At 38.2% G+C, this 22,175-nt stretch overlaps 1 protein-coding gene and 1 pseudogene across 3 annotated transcripts in view; both read left to right on the top strand.

The window, feature by feature from the left end:
• The window catches only part of ARK2N (arkadia (RNF111) N-terminal like PKA signaling regulator 2N), a gene marked incomplete at both ends in the record, with an annotated part of 42,727 nt that extends 20,890 nt beyond the window's left edge, over nt 1–21,837 (top strand). For both annotated transcript variants that reach the window (XM_084251925.1, XM_084251926.1), the window contains 2 exons: nt 12,562–12,688; nt 21,648–21,837. In XM_084251925.1, the coding sequence (XP_084108051.1) occupies nt 12,562–12,688; nt 21,648–21,837 (317 nt within the window). The remainder of the gene's footprint in view (nt 1–12,561; nt 12,689–21,647) is intronic.
• On the top strand, nt 17–8,758 carry LOC311182843 (importin subunit alpha-1-like; annotated as a pseudogene). The gene is made up of 4 exons: nt 17–26; nt 7,623–8,052; nt 8,276–8,361; nt 8,663–8,758. The product of its transcript is annotated as an importin subunit alpha-1-like (transcript).
• Nucleotides 21,838–22,175: the final 338 nt, after the last annotated feature.

Below are 22,175 nucleotides of genomic sequence, written 5' to 3' on the forward strand. Positions count from 1 at the left end.
AGAAAGGAAGCAAACGATGAGAATACGTAAGATGTTAATAGTAGGCATAGATAGATTTCAGTAGACATATTTACTGGGTTAAAGATGCCTAATTATGTAAAAACTACACAAATGACCTAATACTTCCCTCACTCTAATCTAATCCCCACATCGTAGTGGTTTCCCTCACTTAACTCTGCACAGTGACCTTGCAGTTGGGGAGAGAGCTGATGAAAGTTTCCCAGTAGGACTGTTCCTTTAGAGTGCTTCTATTTCTTCTGCCTCTCAGTGTGTAGTATCCTGCATTCATTCTTCTTCAGTAGTTCTCATATTGTCTTTCCTAACCCTTTCAGTTACTGCTTCTGTTTATCCTAGGAGAAGTCATCTCCTTGTCTTGCATTATTTATCTTGGTTCTGTGATGATTCTTAAGAGTGATATTTATTCACTAAAAAATTTCATTACTCCTACCTTTGAAAACCTTGCAAAGGGCCTCCAAATCTCCTCAATATATTTTCAAAACTTTTTCTTTCTAATTAAAACCTTTTCCTAAAAGTACTGTACTTTAAGTTTAAGAAAAGAGGGAGAGATGGTGGAGAGACACACTGCTTAAGTAGTGTGCGTTTTCTTATTTTCATGTTATTGAAGGATAATAGTTTTCTAGTTAAATTATAAATTGCATTGACTCCATGAGCTAATCTAGTAACTTAATCACTACTTAAAATGTGTTTATGGGAAATAAGTTTTGAATTAAAAAACAATATAACAAAATAAGAATGAGTTATAGTTTAGAATTTTTTAATTAAAATTATAGGAAATAAAAAGGAGACAGAACTTTTATAGATCATTGTCCTTAATTCTTCCATTCATAACCTTTGATTGGAATTAAATTAAAATCTCTTATTTTCTGAGTTTCTGATTCATTTGCTGTGGTTAGTCTTGGAACATGACCTTGGTATAGTTTTGAATATGTTTTAACTGCTTACTGCCTATTTGACCCTGGATAAGTCCTTTGAACTTCAGTTTTTGTATGTATAAATTGGTTTGCTCAATAAGAATCTCATCAGGCCTTTAAAAAGAATTGAGTAACAATATTTTATGTCAGAGGACAGTAGTTTGACCACATTTTGTACAGTACTAATTTTTAAGCACTTGTTCTCTATACTGGATAATTTATCTTCATTTTCTTCATTGTTGGTTTGAGTTCTCTGTTTCCTCAGTCCTGCCATATATAGAATTGGCTTTTCATATACAGAATTTTAGTAATTCTTTATTGTATAAACCATGTAGAATCATTTTATTTTTAAGATTTATTTTTTTTTTTATATTCCCCATACAATTGCATCCCCCTTATTTGGACCCCAATACCTCTTTCTGCTGCCTCCTCCCCAGTGTGTCTCTGGTTTATAGTTGCTTGTTGATTTTGATTTTTTTCTTTATTATAGTTATTCTTTTTCCTGGTACCTTAGTTTGGTTTTCTAGATTCCTGCTATGAGTGAGACCATCCGGTATTTTTCTTTTTCTTTCTGTCTGGCTTATTTCGCTGAGCATGATCCTTTCCAGCTCCATGCCATGTAGAATCATTTATATTTGACATTTTGGTCTACAAGAAGCCCAGCAATTTCATATTATTTGACTAAATTGTGCAAGGTTTGGATTCTTAACTTCATCAGCATCGGGGATAGCATTATATTTGCAGAATCATACAAATTTTTAGCTTGGTTATTTAAAACATCATCAGCCTTTGTGTGCTTAATTCTTTTTTGATTGTCTTTGAATTTTTGGTCACACAAATAGACAACATATCACTCACATACCTACCACCATTCTTAGGAAATAAAGAATGACAAAATATGTGAAAGAGTGAAACCCCCATGGCTTCAGTTCTGTTTGCCTTCTTTACTTCAAAGCTATTATGAATTTGGTATTTGATGTTATTTCTATGTATTTATCTGTAAACAAGTATGTTTTAATATTAATTGATAATGACATTGAACATAACTTGTAAATTGACTTACAAGTCTTTTTTTTAAGTAATTATTCCTTTATTGTAAGATTTTATTTATTTTGCATAAAAGAACTGAGTATAGGCCAGAGGTGGGGGGTGAGAAGATTCACCAGAGACGGAGTGGGAAGCAGAACAGGCAGGCATACTGAAATACTCTGGTAAGGGGAGCAGTGGGTAAGACAGGAGAGGTCTGCTGTGCCATGAGGGTTAGCTTCCTGACTGGAGATCAAACTCAGGCCTGGAGGTGGGCTATCAGGGTTGTATCACTGAGACTTTACCCCTAGGCCACCAGGGAGGCCCTTACTTACCATTCTTATTGTATCTTTACGATGTTACCATTAACATTTCTTTTACATGTCTCCCAGTATGTGTGTATGACAGTTTTCTAAGATATAATATATAGAGCAAGCACATGTATGTATTGAACTGTAAATTATGTGTAGGTTTTTGTATGTCATAGGATGTGGTCATCACTGTTCAATAGATCCCCATATTTTCTTATGAAGCCTTTTATTGACTCATTAAAGTAATTTGCTTCTTAATATGAACTAGACATGTGAGTAATAAATAGAACTTAATGTACCCTAGTTTTGATGTAATTGCCATTGTGGGAAACCTGTCTGCAAATTTGAATATACTTAGTATGTCACAACAAAATGTTAATGGAGTTAATGCTCACTCTTCAGTTTATAGTTTTGAGACTTGGGCTATTAGTATCAAGTTAGTGATCATTCTTGTGACTTGAGATAAATGTTCTTATGGCTAACCTGAGTCCTCCTCTACCTTCCCAACAAGATAAAAACCCAGTCACTGAGCAGACTATTCAGGGGTTAATTTACAGAAGGACCTCACACCAGGTCTGATATAGGATCACATAATTATTGAAGATAGAGAAGTTCGCATTTTCCCAAGCAATCAGGGAAAATTTTTTTCCTATGCAAAATTGTTTTTACTGTTTAATTTTAGTTTTAACAAATGCAGAAGAGTTGACATTAGGGTAGTTATTGGTCAACCAAGACCTAAATTTTCTGTTTTACTTCTTGCCATCTGTTTACTTTTTCTCACTTGATACTAGAATTGAACAATGCAGCGGGTGGCAGCCTAATGCAGTCTGGTTTTAAGCCAACAACGCTTACCAACTGTGTGACCTCAGGTAAATTACATAAAGCCTCTATTTTCCCTAGTGACCAAACTAGTATTCGCTAAACAACAAACCAAAAGGTTATTACCATTAAGTGAACATACCTAGTGTGCATAGCACCACATACAACACATAGTAAGCCTTCAGGAATACTAGCTATAAATACTTAACATATTTATGCTGAAGTAGACTGAGTGAGGAAGTGATACATGGACCCAATCAGTGGATTGCTAATGTATTGCCCTGAGGTGGAATGAGTTGCACTTGCTGTAATGTCATTATTTCCTAAACTTCACCTGTAGAGTATAGAAATTACCTGGAGTCCTTATAAAAGTTCAGACTTCTAGGTGTCTGCCTGTATATTCTATAAGAAGATCTGAAATGGTATCTGGGAATCTGTTTTTAATAATCACCTGAGGTAACTCTTTGATTGGACATGTTTACAAAACTGTTCAGTATATCTTTCTTTATTGCTAGTAATAGCTAGTACATATAATAGTAATAGCTAGTACACATAATAGTACCTATAATAGTAATAGCTAGTACACGTAATAGCTAGTACACATAAATAGGACACATAATAGCTAGTACACATAAATGTAGATGAGGCTAAAAGAAGCAAATTTCTGATGTACTTCTGTGGTATGGAAGGCTTATAATTGTGGCAAACTAGAGTTTTTCCCTGTGAAATAAAAAAATTGAAACATACAATCTCATTTTCCCCATTGACTTTCTTGTCAAGAAGGTGGGCCATGAGCATTTTCCCCATCATTAAAATACGGATGGTAATCTTGATTAGTCCATAATACAGCTTAGTTGTAGTGTAGAGAAACAAATCTGGGGTTTCCTGTTCTTTAATGTAGGAATTTTTATAATCAGACCAGAATGACCATGTTTCTATTATTAGCACTTAAAGTCAATGTGAAGATCAGGTTGGGTTAGGTTCCTCTTGTTTAGCTGATTCATATGGACGGTAAGATTTTAGATTTGACTTCTTGCCTCACTTTTAAAAGTTTTTAATGTTCTTGTTGAAAAAACTGAACTTAAAGTAATTCTTAAATTAACTAATTAAATATTTCTTTTAAATATAAAAAGAAAATGCTGACCATGATAATTTAGTTACTACTATTTATACTGCTTCTTTTTGGCTTATTTATGTGTTGAAAAAGTCTGTAGTGGAGGACAAAAATTTAGAATTTTCTCCTAGAGTGAAAAAAGTTGTTTTCAAAGAACTATGTGAGCAAAGACCTACACAAAGCCAGCTGCCACGTGGCTAAGTCCTCTGGTTTATTTTCAGTTTAATATATAGTAATTGTGGTATTTTCACATTTTCAATGCTTACTCTTGTTCTAGAACAGGGAACTATTACTGCCACTGACAGTATTTGAAGAACCTCATAGCATCTTTGACTCCTGTGTATGCTTAAGGCACTACTCTGCCATTGGATTCCTTGAAGTGGGGGTAGGTTGAGGATCTGTGTGAATGGCCCAAAAGCCAGAGAATGTCAGTTCTTCCCAAGCGCTTCCAAAGGAATGTTGACATGCTGAAAAGGGTTACAATGAGAGAAAAGAACTAATTGTCCTGGCTCTGAATGAGACAGAAGAGGGGATGCATCCCTTGCCATTGGAGAGCACTGTGGTCTCTGTGGAGCATGGCATCCCAGCGACTTAGTGTGGGGCCCATCTGACTTGTTCTCTGAGGGTCACATTTTATCTAATGACTCTGGTGGGAAATGTGGCAAAACTCATACCAGTAATCTACAGTGACTAACATTCAGTAGGAAATTTGTATTTAGCCTTCCATCACTTAGCTCATTTCCCTTATTTTATCTTGTACTGATTTTTAGACTAGGTAATAAAGTTACTGGTTACATGAGCAGATCCTGACTTTAAGTGATCAATTTTAGAGCATCATACAGGTTCTATAACAATACTAAAAGCCAGTTGGTTGAATTATAACTTTTATGGCCAAAATTGTAATGCCCAAGTAGTTTGCATTAATTTCATAATGTGAGAACAGTATGTAAATTATAAATTCTGGATCCATAATGTATAAATAGAATCAGAAGAGTCTTAAATATTGGTTGTAGGTACCTTGTTTTTCTTAATATAACATTATGAGCAAATATAGCATAATAATTTGTTTATTCCCCCTCATTAAAAAAAAAAAAGGAAAAAAGCAGAACAATAATATTTCCAGATTTGAAATGAGGCTGTGTAGGTGGTAGGGTCACATGAGGGGCCCAATCAGTGTAGGCTAGTTATTCAGAAATATTGATGACTGAGACATTGCACAAATAATTCCACAAGTTGGAATTCTAAATTAGAACTATGGAGATAGAAGTAGGCTTAGGGATACTAAGAATTAACTAATTCTGTTATCTTCTTGCTGTGTTTTCTTGATTACTATTGTCTAAAAGCATGGAGTAGTCAAGGAGGAAGTATTTGGTGATAGTGTGCATGAGTCCTATAGTCTACCTTTTAAATTTGGTTTCATTTAATGAACTTATTTTTAGGACTATAAGGGCTAAGCCCCTGGACGTGAGTCTACCCTGGGGGCTTGAAATGCCTCTAGGGGTTCAGCTCCTTGCTTTGAAGTGAGTAGGCATGGAAAGTTGTCTGGTGGTTGTCCTAATCAATAATGAATATTCTTGATAGCAGAGCTTAAAGTGGCTGTGGGGGAGAAACTTAACCAGATACCAGTAAAATGTTCTGTGAATGTTTGAGACTGCCCTGGAGTTATTAGATGACAGTGAAAGGGAAACATTCTAGAAGGTACTGGCTGCTGGTATTGGTACATGAAGATGGAGAATAGTAATTTTTAGGTGATCCTCACCCTAAAACTGAGGTGCAGGAGCAACTTCAGAGGACTGCAGGAAAACTGACATTTTCTAGAAAGTCAGTTTTCCATAAAGAGGTAGAGGGAAAGTTTAAGTAAGGAGGAAAATAGATGATTCTAGTAGCTTGTATTTTGTGGGTGGCCAAGAGGTAGAAATAGGATATTTTACTTCTCATAAGCACTGGTTTTCTTCCAAATGATTTTTCTTTTCCCACTGGGGATTTTTCTATACTCTCATACTGTTATTTCTACTATACTATTCTTTCACCTCATCAATCCTCTCCCTCAGTCCTTTATCAGTTCCCTCTTAGATTTACTTCTTTCCCTGTCTGACATGTTAAATGCACCTCTCCTTTGCCTGTGTCCTCAGCTTCTTGTGGAGTTGACATTTCAGTTGTACCCACCTGATAAAGTCTGACCCCTGGGTGCACAATTGGAACCAATTTGCACTCTGTTCAGCAGAGCCAGAGAAAATCACATGGTGGGAGTTTCAGAGGTGTATTGACTTTTAACCAGCAGCCTCTTTTGGGCTGGCAGCACTACTGCTCAGCAGTCCCCCAGTCCCCACTTTTCCTGAGACAGTGTTCTTTCTTCACTTTCTAGACCCCTATCCTGCTACCCTACACACGCCTGTGCAGATGGCTTTTGCTCCTCAAGATTACCTCAGCTTTCTGCCACCAAACCTCTTTATTCTGACTTTTTTCTAAAAGGGCTCTTCCATCTATAAAAGCTGTGCGTACATATACACACGCCCGCTCCGCATCCCATCTTCCTCTCAGACCTTCCCGTCACCTTTCCTCCATAACCAGACTTCTTAGTGTCTGTTCTTCCTCTTCCATTCTTTGTCAGTGTGCTCTGCTGCATTGACTTTAGCTCCATCTCTCTACTGATGCTTCTCTTGCCAAGATCATGTATGTTTGCTAATTGTAGTGGGTGCTACTTAATCCTCCTCATAGGACCTCTTTGTTGGGATTATTAATTGGTCTATTGATATCATTATCAAAGGCATAAATCAGAACAATTTGAAAAGCTACCTCCTAGGTCCTCATGCTGCTAGGAAACTCCTAGGGAAAATCAGCTCCCATAGAAAACAGAATCTGGGCTGATTTGATTCCAGAATTTGTGACCTTCTTGGGCAGAATTGATTGTAGTCCATTCAGTTTGAATCTGCTTGGGTATTCACTAACATTGCTTCCAGGACATCAGAACAGATGAAGGCTGGGGTACATGGAGGTGCTATCCCAGCATTCATTTCTCTGTTGACATCTCCCCCAGACTCATGTCAGTGAACAAGCTATGGGCTTTAGGAAACATTGCAGGTGATGGTTCAGCTTTCCTGGACCTGGTTATCAAATATGGTGCAACTGAGCCACTGTTTCTTCTGCTTGCAGTTCCTGATATGTCATCTTTAGCATATGGTTACTTGCGTAATCCTACCTGGACAATTTCAGATCTTTGTCATAGCAGGATTTCTGCACCCCTGTTAGATGCTACAGAGCAGATTCTTTCTACTTTATTTTGTCTCCAGCATTAGAATGACCAGAAATAATAGCAGAACCTGCTGGGCCATATTCTGCCTTATAGATGGTCCAAATGAACAGATGTACTCCAACTTGTGAAACTTTTTGCCAATTGTGACTCCTGTACTAGAGCTGTAGGAAATAATTGTCACTGGGACAGATGAACAGACTCAGGTTGTAATGGATATAAGAGCACTTGTTATTCTTTCCCAGCCTGCTAACCAACTCCAAAACTAATATTCAGAAGGAAGCTACATGGATAGTGTCAAAGATCACAGCTGGTCATCAGTACCAGATATAGCAACTTGTGAATCATAGATTAGTCCCATTTCTTGTTGGTGTTCTCTCTAAGGAAGCCTTAAAGACACAAAAGGAAGCTGTATGGGCTGCTACCAACTATTCAAGTGGAGGAACAATTGAACAGATTGTATACCTTGTTCACTGTAGCATAATAGAATTGTTGAGGAACCTCTTAACTGCAAAAGTTACAAAATTACTCTGTTTATTCTAGATGGCATTTCAAATCTCTTCCAGGCTGCTGAGAAACTAGGTGAAACTGAGAAACTTAGTATAATGATTAACCCTTTGCACTCCGAACCATTTTACGATATTTTGATTTAATTTCTTGTGCCATTTCAATATAAAACTTCAGGGAAACATGCATGTCTCAAAAAGTTGCGTTGAAATAACCTCAATTCCCCGTAATCACTAATAAATTGCAATGTCCCCTGAGAGGGGACATCCGAGTGATATGCTAGAATTCCGATGTCCCCTGAGAGGGGACAGCGGAGTGCAAAGGTTTAAATAATGTGGCGGTTTGGACAGAAGTGACGCTCTACAAAACCATGAAAATGAATCTGTGTACAGGGCCTCCCTGGTGGCACAAGTGGTTGAGTCTTAGCACCATGAAACTATCAGCAGCCACTGCAGCATGAGTTCAATCCCCAGCCAGGGAGCTAATACACATGGCACGGCAGAGCTCTGCTGTCTTGCCTGCTGCTCCCCAGCAGTGTATCTTGGTAGATCTGTTTCTGCTTCCCACTCTGTCTCTGGTGAATTCTCTCACCCCTTCTCTACCCCCACACCTGTGGCCTACACCTGAGCTCTTGTATGCATAAATAAATAAAAATAAATCTTTAAAAGGAAAAGAAAATGAATCTGTGTACAAAGTTTCATTAAACTTGATTGAGAAGTATTGCTCTGTAGAGGAAGAGGAAGATCAAAATGTTGTTTCAGAAACTACTGCTGAATACATTTCAAGGTCAGGAATGTAGTTCTGGGACCTTTAGCTTTTGGATTATTCAGCTGAGGCGTAAAGTTGTTTGCTGTGTATTGTGTTTGGTTTAAGTTTGTCTACGAAGAACTTTTCAAATGTGATTTGTGACTGTGGCATGTTTTATAACAAAACAATACTAAACAGTTCCAAGCTGTACATACTATGTGAAGCCTCTTTTCTCAATGGATTTTTTCTGTGTGAAATTTTATATCTTGCAGTGCCCTATAAATAAAGATTAAATTTTACCCTTTAAAAAAAAAACTAGCTATCATTTTTAGTCTTCTGTGTTCTCTCATTTGCCTATCTCCAACATTACTAACCCTCTGTACATAACATGCACAGAGTAGTTCCTATTTTGTTTCTTTCCTAGTTCAGCAGTAGTTATTTCTTACCCAGGAAGCTATAGCAGTCTAACCCATTTCCTTGCCTCTAGTATTCCCTGCTCTACTATTCGTTTTGTGTCTACATTCCAAAAGGGAATTCTTTTAAATGGGAAATCAGTTCATGTCACTCCTCTGCTTTTAAGTCCTTAGTGGCTTCAGAGCTAAGTCAGGTTCAAACTCATTGCATTATCTGACCTCTGCTGACTTTGCCAGCCTCATTTCTCATTCTTCTTTTTATTATCCTTACCCTAAATCTCATCAAACTGTATACTGTAAAGGGCAACCCACTGTTCCTTATGCTGCTTCCCTTCACTTGCTCCTACTCATGACTGAGAGTTTGCCTTTCTTGATTATCCTCACGTCTGGCAAATGTGTGCTTTCTTTGTGCTTCCAGAGCTCTCTTTACCTTCTTGTCAGAGCAGTTTTCTAGCTGCAGTTTAAATAGCCTGCTTTTTATTATCCCTCTATATATTGTAGGCTTGTTGAGAATGAATACTATGCCTTGTATTCCTAGCACCTAACACAGTTTATAGCATGTCACAAACAAGTATTTATTGTAGGATCAAGTAAATGAACTAAACTATTATAGCCACACAGAGCAAGGTTGCTAGAAATAATTGATTTTAGGGCAAGTTGAAGGTTTTGAAAAAGAGATTATCAATTTGTATTTCTCTCTGGTGGTACAATAAGAACAGTGTGTGTGATGGTAGTTAAAACTGTAACATTGAAGTGGAAATTGGATAAAAAACTGACTGCAAGCAAGCTATTGTGGTCAGAGCACGGATCAGATTTACCAAATCTAGACCTACCAAACTCCTAATTTAAGTAGCTACTTCAGATTTAACAAAACTGGGTCTTGTGTGGTAAATGCCACCTTTTATATATTTATAGAGTTCAGAGACATGTGCTCATTGCCAGCACTGCATAGAAGTCTATTAAGATTATTCTTTAATTAAAAGATTTCACAAACCCTTGGAGACTATAACAGAATCTCAACCACCAGTTGTATCAAGAAGCCAGTAAAAAGATTTTTAGTTATTTATGCATACAAGAACTGGGGTGTAGGCATACAAAAACCGGAGCAAGAAGATTCACCAGAGACAGAGTGGGGAGCAGGACAGGTGGATCCACTGAGATACTGCAGAGGGGAGCAGTGGGCAAGACAGGAGAGGTCTGCTGCACCATGTGTGTCAGCTCCCTAGCTGGAATTTGAACTTGTGCTGTAGTGGCTGGGGATAGCTTGATAGCTGAGACTTCAACCCCTGTACCACCAGTGAGGCCCTTCATACATATCACTTTTAATTGAAATAAAAGTAATATCAAAAAGGTGTTTAGAAGACCCACAATCATATTCAAACTTGATTACTTTTCAGTTTACCCAATACAGAGTTTTATAGTGTTATATATGACACTTTGTATGCTATGCATATATTTTTCCAAGTTTCTTCATAAGTAAGTGACTGTCTTTGGACATTGTAACATTTTACTTATTTAAATTACTTTCCCCTTAGGCTGAATTTCCAGGGATGGAATTATAGGATATAGAAGTTAGAAGGTTTTTGCTTTGTGACTGTCTATAACTTTCCAAAAAGTTTACACTAAGAGTTGGCAGGAGTATGAAAGGTTTCTCAGTGACATTGCACTGTTGGAATGAGTGAGTGAAGTCATGAAAGGGGAAAGAGAGTTGTATGTGTGGAATCTCATGTACATTGGTTTAATTTATAATTTAATTTACAAAGGATTTTTTTTAATATGGAGAACTAATTTTGTAACAGATAATAATTAAATAAAAACATTACGTTAAGAGTAAATGAAAATTTATACCTTTTATAACTTTGTTTATTCCATGTTAACTTCTAGCTATTCTAAAGTTGGTCCTTTTAAGAATATTCAAGAAGTGGGCACGTAGATCATTTTCACTCTTGTTAGAACTGTTTATTCGGCTGTGCATTTCCATGCTGTGCCCTTAGCCTTTATTGAGCGGGAGAGAGTTCTGTGGAGCTCAGGTTTTCTGTGGTGTTGGAAAATGTGTTGGTCATGCCAGGTACTAAATGCTTTGTAAAGACTGTATTGTTGGGCCTCCCTGGTGGCGCAGCCGTTGAGCGCTGGGTTGCGAAGCTGCCCGCAGCCTCTGAAGTGCTGGTTTGATCCCCGGCCACAGGGCAAGGGTCCCACATGGTGCGCAGACCTCTCCTGCCACCCGCTGCTCCCCTCAGCAGTGTATTTCGTCAGTCTGCCTGTTCTGCTCTCCCCTCTGGCTCTGGTGAATTCTCTCACCCTCCCGCGCTTCTGACTGTACCCAGTGCTTGTATAAATAAATAAATAAATAAACAAACAAACAAACAAACAAATAAATAAATAAATCTTTAATAAAAAAAAAAGACTATTGTTGAAGTCCTTATGCCTCAGTGCCATGGACTGTTGTGCTTTCAGGAGTATTTCTGTCTAATGAAAGCTCAAAAACAGGGATTTTTTTTCAGCTGCGCAGAGCAAAACTTGTGATCTGGCTCAAGCTTTCCCTTGTGGATGTAGTTTGGGGTCAGATTTTGTCAACTCTGCATTTCTTTAGAGATTAATTTGTTAAATCTTTCATAGAGCGCCCCAGTATAAATATGATATGGAGTGCCTCTCTTTTTATTTCATTTATATCTTTGCACTTTCTTGGCTTAGAATTTTGTTTTATTAAAATGATAAATAGTAGAGAACCCCATCGCTCACTTGATGGTGAGGAACCTGCCATGCAAATCACTTAAATACAGACTACAGTTGAATATAAAAAGCATTACAGAATAGGGCCTCCCTGGTGGTTCAGTGGTTGAGCGCTGGGTTGCGAAGTTGCCTGCAGCCTCTGCAGTGCCGGTTGGATTCCCGAATGCCGGGTGAGGGTCCCACGTGGCGCGCAGACACGTCCTGCTGACCGCTGCTCCCCTCAGCAGTGTACTTCAGTCCTTCTGCCTGTTCTGCTCCCCACTCTGGCTCTGGTGAATTTTTTCACCCCCCTGCGCTTCTGACTGTACCAAGTGCTTGTATAAACAAACAAACAAACAAACAAATAAATCTTTTAAAAAAAAGCATTACAGAATAAAATACAGAGTATTATCATAGTTTATGTATACCTATTATTTAAATATACATATTTACCAAAGTGCTCCCAAGTTTTTTCTTCTGAGGAATAGGAATAGAGATTAAGACTTGTGAGTCTTATTTTCATGTCTGAATATTCTTTTAAACATGAGCTTGTATTTTGTTTAAATTTAAAAACTTTTTAAAACACACAACACTGAGTAACAGTCTCCTTGTGGCGAGCTCAGAGGGCCATTCTGTTGATTAAACCTGGATGAGAAATTTGCCAGTGATTTGTTCCTGCTACTTTAAGAAGTCAAACTACAATGTTTATTTTTTTCTTACTCTCTCGTAGGTCATTTGGATCCAGGATTCCTAGCAAGTGACAAAACATCTGCTGGCAATGCACCACTTAATGAAGAAATCAATATTGCCTCTTCAGACAGTGAAGTGGAGATTGTGGGAGTTCAGGAACATGCAAGGTAGGACATTCTTTCATTTTAACCAGAAAATAAGTGAGAAGAAAGTTGTAGGTCTCATGACATGGCTGGCATGAGTGGTGGGAGTTATTTCTGAGCTTCCTTTGGATTAAGAAATACTTTTTGAACTTCAGAATATGAACTTCAGAAGGTGTCGCATATTGTCTGTCAAGAACATATGAACCATACATAGTGGGAACCAGAACCGATAATTTTCTCTTTTATTTTTAGCAAACATCTAGGTAGCTTGACAGATTTTTCTCTTATGAGAGTATTGGACTTTCCCCCCTGTCTTTCATACTTTTTTGCCTTCTACTTTGTCTTGAAATCCGTTTGGTAGGAAATGGTTGGGAAATACACATCTTACATCATTCCTCTCCTGCCTGTTTCCTAGAGTACCTCTCTTCTTGTCTTCTGTTAAAACTTTGTCAAAACAGGTTATTTTGGTCTGTTCCCTCAGAGGGTATTTCTAGTAATATTCATGTGACTCAGGGAGTCCTGTTTCTTAGGGGGGGGGGAAATGCCCACAGACATCAAATTAGTGTGTAGTACTAATGTTATAGGGCAGCCCCGATATTGAACGGGTTGCCTGGCTGTGGGTCCTCACCCGCACGCTTACAAGGGACTTCTTAATACTCCACTACAGGCACACACAAAAGGTTAATAAAAGGTTTATTTACAAGGGAAAAGGAAATAAGGAAAATGTACAACTCAGGGAGAAAATAGGGAAAAAAGTCTTTAATGCGTCCTACCCGATCCGCCAACCTGGAAACCCAAAGGCACTCTCTGAGCTGGCCGGACCGCTGCGAGCTGGTGGAGAGCCAAAATGGGGGACCCCTCCAAAGCCCATGTGTCTGGCTTTATACCAACCTGGCTGCTTAACCCCACCCTCAGGGCCCAGCCACCTTCCCTTTGGTGGTGATGGGATTTGGAGTTCCCAGTGTCTTTGGCTTTGGCCTGCGGTGGGGGTGGAGTCCACAAAGCCTGTATGGAATTAGCTTTAGGACATCCTTTTCCCCCTAACACTAAGAAAATTTTATGAAATCTGCCATTCTTTTCAGGTAGGGGTCAGCAAACTATAGCTATTGAGCCAAATATGGCCTGCTGCCAAGAGCAGAGGATAGTTTTTACATTTTTAAATGGTTGGAGAAGAAAGGCGAAAGGAAAAATGATGCTTTATAACACATGAAAATTATATGAAATTCAAATTTTTATGTCTGTAAGTAAAGTTTTATTGCAAAAGAGCCGTGTTGGTTTATTTACATATTGTTGACATCTGTTTTTGCACTTCGGTGGCATAGTTGAGGAATTTCAACAGGTGCCTAATGGTCAACAAAGCCTAAGATATTTACTGTTTAATTCTTTGCAGAAAAAATTTGCTGACTCTTGCTTTGAGCTATATTCCTAATAATTGGTTCAACCTTCTCAGGTATTCCTGAGGAACATTTAAAATACACACACACAAAACAAAAATTTAGACTTTGGAAAACTGTATTCCATATGGCAAACAACTTTCTTCTGTGCCACAAGAGTTGTGATGTCCTTATTTCTCCAAATAACACAATTCCTCTATCACCTTGCTCTTAAATCTGATTTTTTTCTTTGGTTTGTGCAGACGTAAAAGTTCACTAGCATTTCTTCTGTCTCCTATTTTAAGGTGAACCTTTGAGTGAAGTGGAGGCAAAATACACATATAGAGGGTGCCTTTTCCTAATGAGATCTGCTTTTTTCAGTCAAATAATTGGAACTTTACGGATATAGAGTTATCATTTAGAATGCATCTCCCCAAAAGTATCAGTTCTCTTTATCAGAACTAGTATCACCTCTATTTTTATTTGGGCCATAGGTATGCCTACATAGCTGCTTCCTTATTTCTTTTCTTTTTTAAAATGTTTATTTACCCTATTCTGGTAGGAAAGAATTTTCATTCTTTGGTCTTCTTTGAGCTCCTTTTTTCTCCCTTAATCAAAAACTGTTCCTTATTACATTCTCTTCTGTTTTCCTGTTTCCTTCAATCCTATTTCCTTCAAGTCAGAGAGGAAGACAGAACTCCTGATTTCTTCCTTTACTTCAGCATGTGTTCTCCATTAGTTTATTTCTCCATTTTCTCTTTAGAAGACATTATAAAAGACATTCTCCTTTTAAAGCCCCATGTCAGCATCTTTCTAGAAATTATAGTATTTTTTATTTCAGACTCCCTCCTATAAAACTTACCCTGCCTATTGACAGATTAATATAGGTAAATTGTGCTTAATGGTGCCAGGAACACATTATCATAAATTCATCAGCTTTCTTTTGAGTTATATTTCAAAATTCAAATTATCATTATCCATGTATTCCTAACTAAATAGACGGAAGTAGGTAATAACCTTTGATATTTATCTAATCTTTTAACTCTGCTGAGAAGTATCATCTGGTCTAGCTCTCTATTAACTGGACCAAGTTGCTGCCCTTCTTTAAGTATTATACTTCTACCCTGTGGTTCACACTTTCTTGCCTTTTACTTTATCTTGAATATATTTGGTAGTAAATAGCGTGTAGAGTGAGTCATCCTACTCTTCAGCTCTTTCCTTCCATCATGCAACCTTTAGCCTCTTTTTTTTTTAACCAACATTTTTGGTTTCTGGATTTAAAATTATCATTGTATTTCTATTAAAACCTAGCAAATTAGAATTTAAGTCCTGCCCCACCTCTGACATATATACATATAGACACAAATGGCCTCCATTACACTCTTTGAACCTGTTAGATCTTTCATCTAGCTTCTCATTTTACCCTATAGACATGTTGTTCTTTGTTGGACTAAGACAAGTGACTTTGGCTCCTTTTTTTTTTTTTTTTTTAAGATTTATCTTTATTTATGCATGCAAGAACTTGGGTGTCGGCAGAGGTGCGGGGGGTGAGAAGATTCACCAGAGACAGAGTGGGGACCAATACAGGCATATCTAATGAAATACAGTGCTAAGAGGAGCAGAGGGTGAGACAGGAGAGGTCTGCTGTGCCATAGGTGGGTTAGTTCCCTGGCTGGGGATGGAACTCAGACTGCAGTGGTGATAGTTTGATAGCACTAAGACTTAACCCCTACGCCACCAAGGAGGCCCAGATTTGGCTACTTTTTAAATAACACACTACAACATTGCTTTCAAGGACTTTTCTTATGACCCTATAGCATGAAGATATGGTTTATTCTGATTTTTTGCTTTGAAACCTGGGGGAATCATCTTGGAGGTGGTGACAAATCCATTTCTAAATCTCAGTGGTGGTTAACACTGTCCATAAATGGAATATATATTGACAGATTCTGTTGGAGTTCTTTGAACTCCCTCCTATATTGTTTTAAGGGAACCTTTGGTCTAGTGTCTGAATCAAGAGTCATTGAATCTACTCTTTCTGACAAGAATTTTTGGCAAAATTTTTAGAAGAAATTTGCTAATCTTTCAGATATTGAGATTAAAAAAACTAAGAAGCAGGTGGGGGAACAAGCTTTCTTGTGGTTGCTTCAAAATTGCCCCTTTGGCTGCCTGTATCTCATTTGGAATTTATTTCTCTTACAGGTCTAGGGTTGCAGTTATGAAGTATTGATGGGCTTCTGGCAGGGTTATCGCTTGGAAAAAGGTTTTAGGTTTTGATCCACATCTTTTTGTTCTAATTTGACTTGCATGCATAGATGTTTTGTTTGGATTTAGTTGTCCTGTTCTTATTTTTTTCTTTCGATATTCTACCTTGTGAACTTTCTGAGTTTTCAAAGACTCAAACTTGGTCCTTAAGTTGTTCCTGTGGTTGCTCTGATTTGCGTTGGATGCCACTTTTCATATTGGAAGCATTTTGTTTGATATTTGCACTCAGTAATTGATGGTTGTGTTGTGGCTTTTTTTTTTTTTTTTTTTTTTTTTTGATAAACCGTGTTTCTTTTCTTGCATGTTAATATCTTTCCCTGCTTCTCCCTTCCGCCCCCCTCCCCCAATTCTGGTGTGTTCACTTAGCTTCCATGTTTCTTCTATTCACAGATTAGAAAGCATGCTTTCTGAACTAATGGTTGAATGCATCTTTTACAACTGCCTTGTATTGCTGTGATAAATGTGACATTACCTAAATGTTATTTCCAGGTGTTAATCTTTGGACAGCTCAACAGCACGAGATTTTTTTGGTCAAAGAGATGGAAACTTTCCCAACATCTGTAGCATTTCTAAACCCACTTACTTTTGCCAGAATTTTAATTTGTGACCTTCATGCCAGTGTATTCCTCCTCTTCTCTGAGCCTTATTGGCCATGGCCCTAAGAAGATGAACACAAAAAGCACACATCTTTTTGTTAGGGAGCCATGTTGGAACTGTTCATTTGGTATTATGTCTCTGAAGCTTTTATGAATAATCAAACCCTAACCTTATTCACTGTGGTCTTTGGTCCTGTGGTCCTTGGTGTTAATGTTGGTTCATTTGTCAGCATAAGAATGGAGGTAGAGGCCTCCCCAGTGGCGCAGCGGTTGAGCGCTGGGTTGCGAAGCTGCCTGCAGCCTCTGCAGTGCCAGTTCGATCCCCGGCCTCTGGGCGAGGGTCCCACATGGTGCGCAGACCTCTCCTGCCGCCCGCTGCTCCCCTGAGCAGTGTACTTCGTCACTCTGCGTGTTCTACTCTCTGCTCTGGCTCTGGTGAATTCTCTCACCCTCCTCCCACACCTCTGACTATACCCAGTGCTTGCATAAATAAATAAATAAATAAATAAATAAATCTTTAAAAAAAAAAAACGGAGGTAGAAAGGCTTTTGCACTTAAGACTGAATGATTACTTCCTAGCGTCCATTGTTAACATTAATTCTAAAACTGATATGGAGGCAGATGAGCATTTTCCTAAATCTAGAAGGATTCATTTCATCTTCAGCTAGGAAAAATAAGTAGAAATGTTATCTAAGAGGTCACCTTGAGGCTCTGTAAATGAGAGCAAAAATGATTAATTTTTAATGTTGTTTTCTTAAAATAGTGAGTTAACTGTATCAAAATCTGACCATCAGAGCCTGTCCTCTTTCTGCATTTTCTTCCTTTCCACTGTGACGTCTCTCCTTAATGCATGTCATTGTATGAAGAGCAGTAACTTGTTATAACAAAACTTACTGTTTATATAAAGTTTTGTTTTTTTTAATAGCATTTTGGAAAATGACATCCAAGTATTTTCTTGGTTATAAGACTCAAAATACAACTCTAGGTTGTGTTGCCAGTCATAGCAGATTAAATGCTTTGTGAGAAAGAAACCTATATTTCTACTGGAATTGGATTGGATCAATTTAAAACCAGCTATGTTCCACTCCATAGCTCTTATAATAGGAAAGATTTGCGATAGTGCATGAAAATCTGTTTTATGGTAGTTGCCTTACAAAGTTTTGATCGTCTTATGACCAGCTTTTATGGGGCATCAGTGTAGATCTTATAACAATTGTTGTGGTCCCATTTCCTCCTGAAACATTTCCCCTCGCTATTTGGTATGACTTGTTCTTTAATGTGCACTGTCTTAAGTTAACCTTTTTTTTCCTTGTACTTGAAATAGAAATGTATTATTCTGTCCTCATCCATCTCCTACCTACCATTTTATTCAAGTTGGTTGAAGTCATTAATTCATAAAATTGTTGTTTGACTGTTTTATTGACTTACAACACACAGAGAAAAGTCGTAAGTGTATACTTTAATTTTTGCAAACCACTCATACTCAAGGAACCAGCACTCAGATAAACAAATATCCATTGTTAACAGCAGAAGTGCCCCTTCTGCTCCCCTCCAGTTGCAGCCTCCCACCTTGCCCCTCGTAACTGCTCTCCTGACTTCGAAAAGGATAATTTCACCTGTTTGTTCAAAAGTTGCTTAGAAGTCATCTTAATACTCTCTAACATTCCTAGGAGCTGTCCAGCACTTACTTGAATATTTAAAAGGTAGTTTATACCGTTTTGGAGGGGCTGTAATGTTTGTGTAGTGATCATCCAAAACTTGCTGTCCATATACTGACTCCTGGTTCTTACTCAGCTCTTGAGATCTCTGTACAAAGTGCAGTAGCCACTTTGCATGGTGATACTCTCTCTTTGGGAACTGCCCTTCCAACTACAGTTAATAGAATAGGAGACTGGAACGCTTTTCACCAAGGATGGGGTCATCACGTTCTCCAGAGAATCTAAATTTTTGAAGTAAGAGAAACAGAGGTTGGGGCATGAAAAAAACGAAGTGTGCCTACTTGTTCTATCATCCTTGAGTTCTTTGCAACATTGTGTATTTCCAATAAATTGTCTTTCTTACTTAAGTTAGCCCATGTTGGTTTTAGGAAACTGGAACCATTTGAAACATAACTACAGATGTCATCTGTTTTTATATAAATAATTGAAATGCTTCATCTCATTCTTCTCTCTTGATGGTAAATGCCCTCTGTAAGCCTTTCATTTGCTTACACTAGAATCTGGATTCTTTCTGGAATCTGCTTTGCTATTTATCTAATGATGCCAGGGGGCTAGGTAAGTGCTCTTCATATTCAGATAAAGCCTAATACTTCAGGTGTAGTCTAAGAAAGGCGCAGTTATTTAGTGGAAAGTAAACTCCCCAGTGGAGTCTTAATTTTGTTCTGGCCCTATGCTCGACTTACTGAAGATCCTGGGCAGTTGTGTTTGCCTTACTCATCTATGAAATAAGCAGATTGGATCAGATCCCTTTAAAAGCCACTACCAGAAGTTACATTTTATGATACATAGCAGTACAGACTAACAATTGGGACTAAATACCTCATTTCTTTGAGAGATTTTCATTTTCTAGGAATTCTGCCAAAGATTACATTGACTCTCTTTGTAACCATTCTTTCCTCAATTCCTGCTAAATTTCTAGCCAGATTTATGTGAGCTAAGTACTTGTACAGATGAAATTTGGAACTATTGAAGAACTTTATACTTTTAGATTGTCACTTTGGGCCTCTCTTTACACCCTTCTGACTCTTGCTGTGTTTTGCCTTACCTAATTTAATAAACACATCAGGACAAACAATATGTTATGGAAACCATTGGATTGGAGAACAGACCTGGCTTAAAATTTCTTGGCCTACTATTTTAAAATAACATAATTCTGGGCAAATCATGTAACCTCTTTAATTTTCATTTTCCCTGTCTGTAGATTAAGGATAACAACATCCATGTTTGCCTCATAGATCTGTTAGGATTGTCAAATGAATTGAAACTGCTTTAAAAATTTAGTCTTCAGGGCCTCCCCGGTGGCGCAGCGGTTGAGTACTGGCTTGCGAAGCTGCCCGCAGCTTCTGCAGCGCCAGTTTGATCCCAGGCTGCTCCCCGGCCACTGGAGGAGGGTCCCACATGGCGCGCAGACCTCTCCTGCCGCCCGCTGCTCCCCTCAGCAGTGTACTTCGGTCCTTCTGCCTGCTCTGCTCCCTGCTCTGGCTCTGGTGAATTCTCTCACCCTCCCGCGCTTCTGACTGTACCCAGTGCATGTATGAACAAAACAAACAAACAAATAAATAAATAAAACATGCCTTTAAAAAAAAAAAAACAAACAACTTAGTGGTCCATCCTGGAGACTCACAGCTGGTTGTTCTTTTTTTAAAATTAATTAATTTTTATATAGTTTACATCATTTTTAAACAACATTTGCTTCCCCACGGCCCCAGGTGTAGTCCCCATAGAATTTTCTCCACCACTTTACCCGTGCACCATCACCACAGTCCCCTGTAGTGCTCCCTCCCTCCTTCCAATTCCCCTCTCTCCTCCTCCCCTGCAGGATGTCTCTGGTTTATAATTGTCTGTTTGTTTTTGTTTTGTTTTGTTTTGTTGTGTTGTATTTTGTATTGTTATATTTTTCCCCCTGATGTCTTATTTGGTTCCCTTGTATTCCTCTTACAAGTGAAATCATCTGATATTTTTCTTTTTCCTTCTGACTTACTTCATTGAGCATAATTCCTTCTAGCTCCGTCCATGTCGTTGCAAATGACATTAGTTTATCTTTTTTGATTGCTGAAGTAGTATTTCATTGTGTATCTATACCACATCTTCTTGATCCAGTCATCTGTTTTTGGGCATTTGGGTTGTTTCCAGGTGTGACCTATTATAAATAGTGCTGTAATAAACATGGGGGCACGGGTATTCTTTTGAATCAGTATTTTTGTGTCATTTGGGTAGATCCCTAAGAGTAGAATTGCTGGGTCATATGGTAGCTCCATTTTTAGTAGACAGAGAAACCCTGGAGACTCACAGTTGTATTACTTGACTGGAATGTGGTTTCAGTACATCATTGTTTCTGAAACAATTATCTTTCAGTGGACTCTTGGTGAGATTTGTCAGCAAGGCAGTTCTGTCCCTGATAGGACTCTTGAAGAGTCTAAACTGAATGCTTCAGCTTTGCTACTTTCACTGAACTACAGAGTAAGTGTTTCCGGTGAAGGAGCCAAATGTTTCTATTGTGATCTTCAAGATGAGGGAAGTTGATCCTTTATGCATGACCTCGTACTTACAGACTTTTACAAATCTAATATGTAAATGATATTGCTATTACTGCCTTCAAACCTGTTATCATCACATATGGCACAGAATTTACTTTTAAACAAATTTCACGTTTATCTTACTGTTTTATTTGTTCAGACTAAGATTGTTTGGCATCTTGATTTGCTCTGGATTTATATGCTGCCCTGTCCTGAAGATCTCGGGTTTAGATGAGTTCAGACAGACACACCCCATCTTATTGTCAATAACTGATGAAGGCATAATTTAGGGGATCTGACCGAGGCAAGACTCTTGGCCTTTTTTAAGCTAAACTAGGGTGAGGAGGGTGGGCAGAAAGACATGCAGAATTGAAGGGAGGAGGAAAAAGGGAAGGATGTTGGTTGTGGATTTCATGAGCCCGCGTAGTAACAGCGCCAGTGTAACTGCAACTTACTTTGTCATCTGTTTTTTCTTGTAGGATTAACTCTGCTTTTGCTTTTCATCTCCACTGCAGGTGTGTCCATCCTAGAGGAGGTGTGATTCAGAGTGTTTCTTCATGGAAGCATGGCTCAGGCCCGCAGTACGTGAGCACCCGGCAAACACAGTCATGGACTGCTGTGACTCCCCAGCAGACTTGGGCTTCACCTGCAGAGGTGGTTGACCTTACCTTGGATGAGGATAGCAGACGTAAATACCTACTGTAATACAATGTCACTGTGTTTCCTCTGCACTGTTCCCTTCCACTTCCTTCTCCTCCTTGTGACATGGAAGTTCATTGTCATAGCTGCAGCCTCAGAAGCTGTTTGTGGCATTTGTATAATTGAAACTCATGGAAAATTGCCCCCCTCCTTTTTTCTCTCTTTTTTTTAATTAAAAGAAGTCACTTAGAAAAATAACTTATCACAGAGAAAAGAATTTCTTTTTCCCTCAGTAGGAATATGAGAATGATGAATTTTATTAGACAGCTTCATTTTACTTGGTGACTTTTAATCTTAAGGAAATTCTGCCTTCCTTTTAGAATAATATTTTAATTACCAGGTAA

Source organism: Talpa europaea (assembly GCF_964194135.1).
Source record: "Talpa europaea genome assembly, chromosome: 13".
Classification (NCBI taxonomy): domain Eukaryota; kingdom Metazoa; phylum Chordata; class Mammalia; order Eulipotyphla; family Talpidae; genus Talpa; species Talpa europaea.